The sequence below is a fragment of the Cricetulus griseus genome, chromosome 8, assembly GCF_003668045.3.
Source record: "Cricetulus griseus strain 17A/GY chromosome 8, alternate assembly CriGri-PICRH-1.0, whole genome shotgun sequence".
Lineage (NCBI taxonomy): Eukaryota > Metazoa > Chordata > Mammalia > Rodentia > Cricetidae > Cricetulus > Cricetulus griseus.
Window position 1 is genome coordinate 78,295,758 of NC_048601.1, and position 12,431 is coordinate 78,308,188.

Sequence of the window (12,431 nt, forward strand, 5' to 3'; positions counted from 1 at the left end):
AACTTATGGAATTGAAAGAAACTATTAAGCATTTTTGCAAGCTGGGCCATGGGAATCACAGCCTTACGGGGTCATTAGTATGTAGCCTGAGATCAGAATTTCAGAGCCTGATGCAGAACAAGAAGTTGATGGCCCCACAGACACTGGTCCTTGCCCTTCATTCACCCTGAGTGTCCTAAATGGGTACTGACGCTGGCTCACCCTCCACATTCCACATGCTTATTTTGAATCTTCAAAGAAGGCAAAAAAAGCAATTGCTAATATTACCCCTTCCTCCCTGGAAATACAGCCACTGCATGTTTGGCAGCTCTAATTGGGGCCCAAGTTCAAGTACCTCTTTGGATGGGACCCGCGAGCCCTTCCTCCGGCTCCACCACGTCTCCAACACTGCTATGAGGCAAGAGAGCACAATCCCCGCAGCCAGGATACAGAAAACGCCTGCTAGGCTCTTGATGTCCAGGGCTCCTCCTTTCTGTTTTGCATCTACTGAGGAGTACAGGTCACACTGGCCATTCTTAGGCCACCACTTGTGCTTGAGGATGTCCATGTCTCCACTCTGCTGCAGCTCCAGGATCCTGAGGGTGGAGAACACAGTGCCATATGTGACTGTAACCAGGATGACTGCCTTGTCCACAACCTGAATGATCGTGGCTACCCATCTAAAGATGGCAGGTCTAGCTCAGTAGAACAGTTTATCGGCAGAGTACTGCTAAGTGAAAACCATGGATGCTTTGATCCTGTGGTACTTCTGTAGAGGGATTTTCTTTTACCTTGCCCTCCTTCCTCTGTCTCTCCCTCCCTTTTCTTATTATTTTGCTCTCACAGGAACGCCAGTGGCCCCTGCCCCTTTCGTTGCAGTATGTTTTTAAAAATTACACTTGGGAGGTGCTGTTCTGATGTGGTCTGACATTGATGCTAGTCTGACATTGGTGCTACTCTGCCCTTTCTGCAAGTGAACACAGCTCTGGACCATGATGGTATTTCAAAAAGCCCTTTGCTGCCTCTAGACACACACTGGTGTAATGTGACCCAGCATATGCTATACACACAGGAATTTAATGAAAATAAAACTTCTATTATTTATCATGGTGTGGGAGAAAGCCTTGGGACAAGTTTTGAAGTTGATAAAATACATCATTTTAAGCTCTTCACACAACTGATGTATTTTTCCTTTTAATGCCAAAGGGATAGTAACCTACCTCTGGGAAGAAAAAGACGGTTGGTCAGAGAGACCAGAGGTGGGCAAATTCAAGCAAGAAACACTTCCTTGAGACAGAAGGGACTGTGAAAAACAAGCTTTTCAAAGTGTGTTTCACACAGAGGAATGATCCCCAACCCTTCAAATTCTGCTTAGACCCCTGCCCTGCCTTACACTGGTGCTTCCGAAAGGGCCATATTCCGCAAAGCCAAAATGGCTCTGTAGGTTCCTGACCCAGGCCCTTAGCATCCTCTAGAGTATTTAAATTCACTCCCTGGATGTTCTGAGAGCCAAGTGCAAGGGCACCAGTGGCCTACCGGGTGGCAGTTGGGAAGAGTGGAGGCAGAGCAGGGTGTACTGGTTCCTAAGGGCAGATCATTCTAGCTGCACACTCTGCCCTGGCCACCAGCACTGGAGTCCAGAGGGAGGAACCCAGGAGCTCTCTTGGAGATGTGGTGTCGTTGCAAACCTCCAGGCTACTCATGAATATGCCACTTAAACCCAACCTCCTGGAGATCACAAAGGTATCCGTCAAGATATATTTGTCAGATATGTTTGTCAAGATAGGAGGGTGGGACATAGCCATCAGTATTAGCTCAGTTTGTAAATTTTATATGAATTAACTTTGGGTATGTGGTCCTATATTTGTGCTCTGGCCCTGGACCATGCCTTCTTTGGGGATGAAGATTTTAAAAAACTCAGCCAGTGTAGGAGTAACTCACCCTGTCTTCTATCTTAAACCTCCTGCATGGCCAGATTATAACAAAATAACAAAGACAAAGATCTTGGGGACTGGAGGTAAGGTCCACAACTCACCTGAGATAAGAGTGGGAGTGGCTTTGGACTATAGAGGATGGGTGACCCCACATGCTCATACCCTCCCACAGTACCCCAGGACTAACACCTCCTAGGTTGCCTCCTTCTTCTCATGAAATCAGTGGAAATAACTGCAAATTGTCACCATCTGTGCCTTCAGAATTCCCCAAAGTGCATTCCACCAGACACAAACACCTACCAGGTCTTCACAAGGCCTTCACAAGAAAGTTGTGGTCATCAACTGTGATAACCTCTTGTGCACTTCTATGATGATGATGTCAGCTTAGTAATTGCCCAAGTAGAGCTTCAGTAAAGAAAACCTTATGATTCTGTGTAGCTCAGCCTCCCTCAGACCACTTTCATTCTGCTACCCTCATTTAAACTCTCCATGAAAGTCAATGCTCGATAGAACTCTAGTTTAAGGAGCTCTAAAAGCACACACTTGTAGCAATTGCTGGAAGAGGTAAAGCTCATCCAAATACATAATTATGTCATCAAGGTTTCTTGCTCGACCTGTCTATTATATGATGTTTAGAGGTTCAGTTGTGTAAGATTAATACATTATAGAGGCTGGGCAGGTGACTCAGTCAGTGAGGTGCTTGCTACGCAAGCACAGGGGCTTGAGTTTGATCACAAGAATCTATGTAAGAAAGCCAGTAACGGCTGCAGCACTTATGATCCCAGAGTTGGGAAGGTAGAGATGGGCTGAGACTTGGGGCTCTTTGGCCAGCCACTCTAGCCAACTTGGCAAGTTCCCAGCAAATAGAGAGATCTTGTCTCAAAGAAACAATTTAGATGGTGTCTTGAAAGACTGGCATTGGCTCCCACATTTATGTGTTAAACATGTGCACGAGTCTCCCCCCCTCCATCCCCCCTCCCAGGAAAGAATAATTTTTAGAGACCTGCTGTACATTTGCCTGTAGCTGACAATACCATATTGTATACTTGAGTTTCTGCTAAAAGCTCAACTGTCAATTAAGGGTTCATTGCATCATAATAGAAACTGTATTTCCTTATCAAAAGGCATGAAATAATCAGAACTTCTTTAGTTATCTTACAGGAAAACTTTAGTTAGCTTTGAAGAAAGAATTTTGCTTAAAATTGAGTATATAATGAATCATAAAAGAAAGTTACAGCAATATTTGATCAATGAGAATACAGTTGCCTGGAGTGTGTCTGGAGAATACTCCCAGGACCCTCCAGTGAATACCAAGGTTGGAGGTAACTCAGGTTGCTTACATAAAATGACATGCTGATTACATAGAACACTCCCTCCCCTGACACATACCATCTGTGGTGCTGTCCCCTAGGAGGCTCATGCATTTGAACACTTGATCTCCACAGTTGGAGAATCTATTGGAGAGGTTTAAAAGGTACAGCCTTACTGGAGGGAGTATGTCACTGGAGGTGAGCTTTGAGAGTATAAAGACTCATTCCATTCCTTAGGTCACTCTTTCTGCTTGCAACTAAGGACATGAGCTCTTAGCTTCCTGCTCTTGCTGCCTGCCTCCCTGCCATGGTGGACCCTCATCCCTCTGCAACCAATAGCCAAATAATCTCTCCCACCCTTTTGTCATGGTGTGTTATCTTAGCAACAGAAAAGTGACTCATACACCATCCTTTATACCATTCTACTTCCCATTATGTAAGTATCACAGGCCAATCTGAACAGTGGTTATGCTGTCCTGTTTAAGGAATGGTGACAAGAAAAATAAAGTCTTCATGTGTTCAGTCCAGATGCATTTCTCCTCAGGATATCTATGACCTGTAATTTGATGACTCTGTGGTCACATGGATACAGAGGACACAGAACCACCAGTCAGCCCCAGCCACCTCCCCTTCACTCCCACACTGGTCAGTGTCTGTGAAATGTGAGCTTTTCTTTCACAGACCTTACCTTTCTGCACAATTGTCTATAGTTAGTGACTACCATGAGCTCTCCTCTCTAGAAAACCTACTCACCTCCTCTCTGTTGCACAGGTGGGTATTGATCAAATATGTCCAGCATAGTGTCTCCCAAGGGAACCCTGCCTTCACATCTATTTTTATCCTCGACACTGAGGTTGCTTTATAATTTATTCCATTCTCTATGATTCTATCCATCTATTCAATAAATATTTCAAGAAAGACTCATGCCAAGTATTCCTTGTGCGCAAAATTTATTCTTCCCCATGACTGCACTTTCAGGCAGAAGAGCCTGGCACACTGCAGAGCTGTCTTTTCACCGTCTTCATTTGGTGCTCCTCCATTCTTTGTTTCACCCAGGACTGGATCACACCCTCCTCGACTTTCTCAATCATTGCCCAATCCTGTTTCATTCACTTATTCTACCTCTTAATTTTTTATTCTATGAGGAATATTTTCACTTCAAAACAAGCATTGAACTATACAAATTATATTGCACCCATTCTAATTCTGATGGCAGCTAGATGCAGTATACCGGAAGACTTTAATTGCAGAGTTTGAGGCTCATGTAGCTAGGTGATAGAAGTTCACACGGTAGAGAAAATAAATGAACCATCCTCTCTAGAAGCCTTCAATCCTTCAAGCTCTGTAAAGCCACAGAGGTCTCTCCCACAATCACACATCACAGAGTCTATGGCACTGTAGGGAGAGAGAAGGGGGGGGGCAGAGACTTTCCCCAGTCACACTTCATCTACACTCTCAGTAGTCTACACCACGTTCTGGGGATACAGGTTGGCTTGGGATAGAACACTGTAGGGCAATGAAAGCTTCATGCAGGCCTGGAATTCTGCATAACGTTGCTATGAAATTTAATGCTTTTGAATGTTCCATAAGAGTCTCATCATCGCTCTTTGTCATTTAAAAACATTTTTTAAAGGACTACTTGGAGTATGCTTCATAAGTATAACACTCTTCCTTAAAAACCAACGAGATGAATTCTTGCATTAAAATGAAGATCCAGAATAACTTTTCAAAACTTCACCAGACTCTCGTAAGTGAAGCTTAAAAGCACACCTAAAGAAGAGTTCAGTTATCTGGTAGTAAAATGTTCAGCTTTTTGGGAAGACAGCGTTTTCTGCTATGCGCATGAGTTCCACACGATGACAGTATTGGCTCACACAGGGCAAGGCGGCACTGCAACTACAGCTGTGGCTTACCTGTGGGCGTGATTGAAATGCAGGAAGCAGACACTTGTGCCTTAAGCTCTTAACTGTTCGACACAAAATTAGCTACTAGATGTGATGAACGAGTAGATAGCTCAAACCTTTTCTTGAAATGCAGCTAGAAAAATTCCTGCCACTTTAAAGGTCGGGGAGATGACAACCGCGTTTTCTTATGAGGGCTATTGTAGTGAGAATTAACGAGACCACACACACAATAGTTCATGGTATCTTTCTCACTGCTCGGGCTGTAGAAGGGGAGCACAGCTTGGAAGTTAGGTTAAGATTATCAGTGCATGCTTTTATGTGGTGTGTGTGTGTGTGTGTGTGTGTGTGTGTGTGTGTGTGTGTGTGTGTGTGTGTGTGTGTGGGCGCACGCGCGGGCCCGTATGCATGTATCAGCGGGTGTCTTGTTCCTCGGACTGTTTCTGGCATATTCTTCATTAAGGATCTGCTAGTGATTCACTGATAAGAACATTGCCTTTCCTTCTTTTTCCTAGTGTTCAAACATTTGCATTTTCACTGAGAGGAAAAAAAAATTGTAAGGTTCAGCTTGAAAAGGTTTCTAGCTCATCCTGGGCATAGTGAGTACCTTGTTGATACAAATGAGCAAATTCCAAGGGAAGGCTGTGAAGCCAACCAACAGCCCTCCTTTCATATTTAAATAAAAGCATTCAGCAGGTCCAGGCAGGCCTCTGAAAAAAGGTTTTGCTCACTTTGAAGATAATAGCTTCATTTCTGTGTGAGGCTGCTCTAAACCATTGATCACTTCCCACCTTGAACAGCTACTCTAGAAATTGATTTCCAGATTAATTTATTTGTAAGGTGAGAGGTTGCTGAAAGGGGTGTGCCAATCTCCACCAGCTGGGGTGACTTAGATTTTGTCTTAAGAACAGCAGGCTGCAAGCTCCTTTCAAGTTTCATTGGACCCATGGCCCTTTGCTAAATTCCTGTGGAGCCAATTGTGATACAACATCCCTGGTTATCTGAGAAAGAAATGACACTTGCTTTACTCAGTCACTAGACTAACAAAGAGTTGAAAGACAATCGGAGAAAAAAAAAGTAGTTGTCCCTGTGACTTTGGTAATCCCATTCCCCACTTTCTAGAGACATGAATTCTAAAAATGCAAAGGACAACAAACACCCACCCCCAATTTTACAGTGGATGACACTAACACAGAGTGGGAATGTCACACATTTTTTTGTATTCACCACAGCTTCACTGCTGCCCTGATTAAGTAAGTACTCTTTGGTGACTCACACTGACTGGAACTCGGGTCTGTCTTCCAACATATTTCTTGCTACACACACTCACATGGATTCCCACACAAATGCTAAACGAATGGCTATTTAGCTCTTTCATGTTTCATGGATTTATTAAGAACCTTAGGGAATGGCCATCTACATGCTTCCCTCTAAACAATACAATATAATTTTAATGCCAATATAAATTTGTTTATACAATAATTTGGGTATACAAAGAAAAAAGTTTTTCTACAGATTAATTGATGTGAGGACTGTAACCACTGAGTTGGGGTATAAAACTAAATTTAAGTTAGTGTGATTTAATTGGCTCTAATAATGTAACACATCTCCAGATTTACATCCATCTAGTTGAGAGGGTGATGTAGCCTATGCCTTCCTTCCTTGCTTTTTTTTCAAGATGGCATCTGGGTTTGTAGAGGTCAGCACTGTGCTAGCTTTAGGAAATGAAGCTCCTGGTCACTTGGTCATGAATTTACTTGGTTAGCTCTGAGGTATGATGGGCTAAGTCCAATCTTTAGACATCCATTGGTGACTGAGGCAAAGGTCTGCAAAAGCTGTACATCTGTAAAAAGGTCACCAAAGCAACATACAGAAGAAAGCGTCTAATTGGAGCTTCAGTTCCAGAAGATTACAGTCCATGACCGTCATGATGGGTGCATCAAGCAGGCATACAGGCATGGTGCTGGAGTGGTAGCTGAGAGCTCACATCTTGATCCTCAAGCACAAGGCAGAGAGACAGCTAACTGCTAATGGCATGGGTTTTTGAAGCCTCAAAGGGCCACACGTCCTCCAGAAAGGTCACATCTCCTAATTCTTACCAGTTACACCACCTGGGGATCAAGTATTCCAGCATGTGGGCCTATGGGTCCATTCTCATTGAAACCTCTACAGTGAGGCTCCTTGGGTTCTGAAAGGTTGTAAGGGAAGGCTCCCTCTGGGCCTTCATCTAGCCTCTGACTATTCTTCAGACACCATCCTGATGTCTCCTTGCCTCTAACTGTAGGATAGAGAGGCAGATCTATGAGCTCTTACTTACTCTTACCTGGGAGGGAAGATGGAGCTTTTGGTGGCTTACCACTCATTGGAGGTGTTCTTTGCTGGTGTGGAGCCCATGAACCCAAGGGACTTTCTTACAAGATGGGATGGTAGAGCTTCCCCCTGCCCTCCATGTGGTTTGCAAATAGATGCCCCTCCTGGCTCATGTCCCACTTCTGCACACTGTTGGAAACTTCTGGACAGGTTTTTCCTTTTCTCTGGCTAGTTTTCTTGTGCGTGATGTTTTCAGGCTTCTCAGCTCATCTTTGTGGAAGAGAATTTCAACTATGTAAAGATAGGAACTCTATGATATGATACTTGCTAGATATTTCTTCAATTTGGAAGTACTGAGGCAACTTGGAACTAAGAAAGGGTCAGAATAAAATATACCATTATAAATATGTAAAAATCATCTGCATAGATTCATGAGTTTTGCATTGTTAAAAAGATATTTAGAAGACTCAGTAATGTTTAATGTTGGTAATTTCTGAGAAATTCAGGACTATTTTAAGTAAGGATTTTTGTCTTTTTTGTTACATCAAAATCTAATGAGGGTAGAATTCTCTCAGCACTAGGCTAATTTGATGAGTTTCTAAGAAAATTTTCTCTCCATGACTTTTCAAAAGGGTTAATGGCATGTAGATACTTTTGAGAAGAAGTCATTTCAATAGGTTTCTGTTCATTAATTTCCCTTTTTGTCTTGTAAAACACAGGTAAATGTCCTTGGAAGCAAAAGTATTTCTCAGGGATTAAAGTCCAAGCACATGAGTATAGTAGCTCTGCAAATAGATCTCTGCAGCCAGAATTTGAAGATCAGAATTGTGACAGCAAATTCTATTGTTTTCCCATGAAACAAGCATCCTCCAATCATTTCTCTTACATAAGGCTTCTTAGTGACTGGTTAGTAACATTAGCTACAAGAATACTTCCATTTAGACTGGTCTTTTAAATAGCACTTCCAGGATCTTGCTGCAACCCTGTCTACTAAGACATGAAGGTGAATAGCTCCCCTTGTCTTCCAAATGAGTATGGTGGATATTATCTTCTAAACCATATCACCAACATTTTCGACTGTGTAGGACATTTGGCTTCTGTCATACTAACAACACTGTTTTTGTTTTTTGTTTTTCATGGTAAATGCCACCATAGACGGCTGTATATACATGGACTTTATTTGTAAGAATAGCCCAGAAGCCTGATCAATTCTGCTGGTTGTGGCTGCTGACTTGGTTTGGGAGTCTCAGAGCCATTTCTTTTTCTTTTTTCCTTTTTTTGAATTAGAATCAAAATTGTTAAAAAAAAACACTAAAAACAAAAAACTTTGCGGGATGTTGGTGGTGCACGCCTTTGCCTTTAATCCCAGCACTTGGGAGGCAGAGGTAGGTGGATCTCTGTGAGTTCGAGGCCAGCCTGGTCTCCAGAGCGAGTGACAGGATAGGCTCCAAAGCTGCACAGAGAAACCCTGTCTCGAAAAACCAAAAAAAAAAAAAAAAAAAAAAAAAAAAGAAACAAAATTGTTTTACATGACAATCCCGGGTCTGTCTCCCTCCCCTCCTCCCTCCTCCCCTATCACCACCCCCAACTAAAACCCTACCTATCACATATCCTTTCTGCTGAGAAGGTTCATTTCACTGACCCTGCTATCCAGACCCAGGGTTGCATCCTAGAGACTGTTTTAGAGACAATGCTTGTGACCTCTATTCCAGTGCTCTTTTGGTCACACGTATTGCATATTCATTGATATTACATTAAAGCATTGATGCTACTGTGCTTGCATCTTTAAATGAGGACTGAGAGAGTGTGTACTAATTTTAATCTGAACAGACTGAGAAAGAAATTCACTGTATACAAACGATGGTTTGGGTTTGGGTTTCTTTGGTTTTGCGATTACATTTACCCTAAGACTGGGGCTGCCTGTGACCCAAGAGTGACAGCCTTACACATTTGGATCAAGTGGGCTTCTTTGGGCTGGGATCATTTTCTAAGCAGTGGCAACTTCAGATATTGCCCTGCAACTGAGAATGGCACGGGGGTGAATGTGACTTAAAAGAGTAAGAACTGACAGGCAGAGGAGGTGGTGTGTAGGGAGAGATCTGAGCACCTGTGCTGCTAACCACGCCTTTTTTGGGCGTGGCCACAGGTGCGCACAGGGCGGAGGAATTAAGGGCTGAGAGAGGGGGCACTGGCTCTCTTTCAGGGTTCTGGTCGGGTCTCGAAAGGCTGCAGAGACTAACCGGGGTTTTCGGTTTCTCGTGTGAGTAATTTCCCACAAAAAATAACCAACGTCGTCCTTATTCCGTGTACTGTTATATTTCATCTTCCGCTGTGGTTATATTTTTTTCATAACAGAGGTAGAGGTATGAACATGTTTTAAAAACAGGTTTGATGAGAAGTAGTATGTATCAGTTAGAAAAATGAATTGCTACAACATATATTGAAGATGGCATGCTTCTATCTTGGCCAACAGCTGAAGTAGACCCTCAGGGGGCTCATCAGTTACAGCCTCAATTACAGTTGCCGGCACGGTCCAGCGTGAGAGGAAATATCTCCCATGTTGCTTCAAATCCGGTATCTCTCTTTCAGATTAGAAAAAGGTAATTTGATAGAAACTTTGTCAACTTTATTCAGAACTAACACTAATGCCCTCACACGTCAGCTCATCTCTTCCAGAGGGATTCATCTTGTGGAAGTAAACTTTATCCAGAATTGCCAAAGTATTGCACCAAAAGTAAAATACTGTCAAATTTGTAAAGCACTTATCAAAAATTTGATATTTAATTTGAACTTTTTAAAAAGACTTTTATTTGCATTTGTGTGCCCATGGGAATGTGAGTACATGCCGAGGTCAAAAGAAGCTGTTGGTTTCCCTTAAGCTGTTGTGACAGGCAGTCATGAGGCAAATTATGTGGGGGCTGGGAACTGAACTCAGCTCCTCTAGAGCAGTGGTTATTAACCTTCCTAATGCTGTGACCCTTTAATACAGTTCCTCCTGTTGTGGTGACCCCCCAACCATAAAATGATTTTGTTGCTACTCCATAACTGTAACTTTGTTACTGTTATGAATTGTAATGTAATATCTGATATGTAGGATATTTTATATTTGACCCCCGTGAAAGGTTCATTCAATCCCCAAAGAGGTCATGATTCACAGGTTGAGAACCACTGCTCTAGAGGAACAGCAATTGCTCTTAACCTTTGTGCCATTGTTCTACCCCTGATTATCACTACCACCACCATCATCAGCGTCTTCATCTTTAGGCAGAGTCACCTTAAAGTCCTAGTTGGCTTTGAATGTGTGATGATACTCCTTCAAGGTCAATGACACTGTGGCTATAAATATGCACACTAGTTTGACATGCTTCTTCGAATAACCTTGTGAGGAATGAGATCTATTGACTGTTTTGACAGTCGGATTGTCCCACCACCTTTATTCTTACTAGCAACATTTGCAATGTTGATATCACTCACTATGGTCTCATGTTACAGCTAAGGAGACTGAGGCTCAGGATGAAGAACATTTCCCAAGGTCCAAGACTGCTAAGTGGTTTATTTGTCTCTCCAAATCAGCGTGTTGTTTGAGCACATCCTCAAGGACTTCATTATTCTGAAAGAGAAACTTGTCGATGGAAGCTGCCTTTTTATTTCCGGCTTCTTCATTAACTGTGACTTTCCTTGCTAGCATTCTTGGCTAACATGTATTTCACTGTATCCATTTTCAAACATTACACTTCTAGTAACACATCCTGATGTCCCCAGAGAGCCACATGAATATCGCATGAGTTCATTAATCTCTTTTGCGATTAGAGTAAACGTCAGATGAATTCATTATCATGAGGTACTTAAGGGAGTTTGAGAATGTTATCAAAACAAGGAAGTGTGTCCAAAGAAGAGGTGCTCTGATACCTCGTCCTTATCCAATCGAAGACAGTGTATTGTGAAGTTTTACTAGTGTTTTACAGACACCACATTTACCACAATGACTTTTCTCCCTTAGCATGTACACAATCCTATGTAAAAAATAAGCTGCCTGTTAAATAGCACTTAGATGTTCTGAAAACTGCATTACTTAATGTTATTACTTAGAGAAAATACTTCATTCAGTTAGCAAGAAAAGGTTTGCTCTCTGAGAAGCATCATACCTTATAGGTACTTTATTTGATTGAGGATAAATTTTAACTTTGAAATACAAAGTGCCCATTCATGATTTCCCTACTTTGCAGGCATGTCTTTCATCCCCAAGTCACTAAGTACCCAATGGGGCAAAAGCAGCCTTGCTCTAAGAAGGAATTTTTTGAAAAATCAAATTAACAATGTGACAGATCTCAAGACTTTGGTGACTAGTGAACTTTAATTATTATGTATTTTATATGTTTATGCTGGCAGTAAAAGTCAAGCACTCATTATAGAAATGGCAGACATGATCTTTCATAAAATGAGTGCTGGGTGGCAAATGAGTAGATAATCAGGATAATGAAAGCTAGACAGAGAGATGCTAGAGAGACGAGGAGATCCAGACAATGGCTCCCACTGAGATGGAGGATATAATTGCATTTGGGAAGAGAACACTTTTGGTGATCTTTTAAAATGTCAGCCACATCCTTAAGCACAGTGTGGTATTTGGGTTATAGGGTAAAGGGGAAATCCCTTTCATTTTGCAGTGAGAAACTGGCAGTGATCATGCCTGCTCAGAGTGACTCTGCAGGCAATCCCAAATCTTTACTCACACTTTTCAAATGCATGCCCGTGAAAATGTGTCATGAAGTCAAATTTCTTACCTGTGTATTTATAAATATTTTTTTTTTATCCTTTAGTCTGGCATACAAACTTTAAAAAGCTGGTATTTGGAAGGTTGTGCTGTGTATGCAGTAAAGATTGTGGTATGTATCTTAGGCGCAGTGCTCATAGAGAGGATAATGGAGAAAGAGGAACAAACTGTCCCAAACGTGAGCACAAATACTGAACTTTCAAAATGTGGAAAGGCAATCTATAGA

The 12,431-nt window shown here is 42.1% G+C and overlaps 1 protein-coding gene across 3 annotated transcripts in view; it reads right to left on the reverse strand.

Moving 5' to 3' along the window:
- Positions 1–12,431, reverse strand: part of Grid2 (glutamate ionotropic receptor delta type subunit 2) — a 1,393,268-nt gene that overhangs the window by 36,109 nt on the left and 1,344,728 nt on the right. For all 3 annotated transcript variants that reach the window (XM_035448865.1, XM_035448866.1, XM_035448864.1), the window contains one exon: positions 335–575. In XM_035448865.1, coding sequence (XP_035304756.1) covers positions 335–575 — 241 coding nt within the window. The remainder of the gene's footprint in view (positions 1–334; positions 576–12,431) is intronic.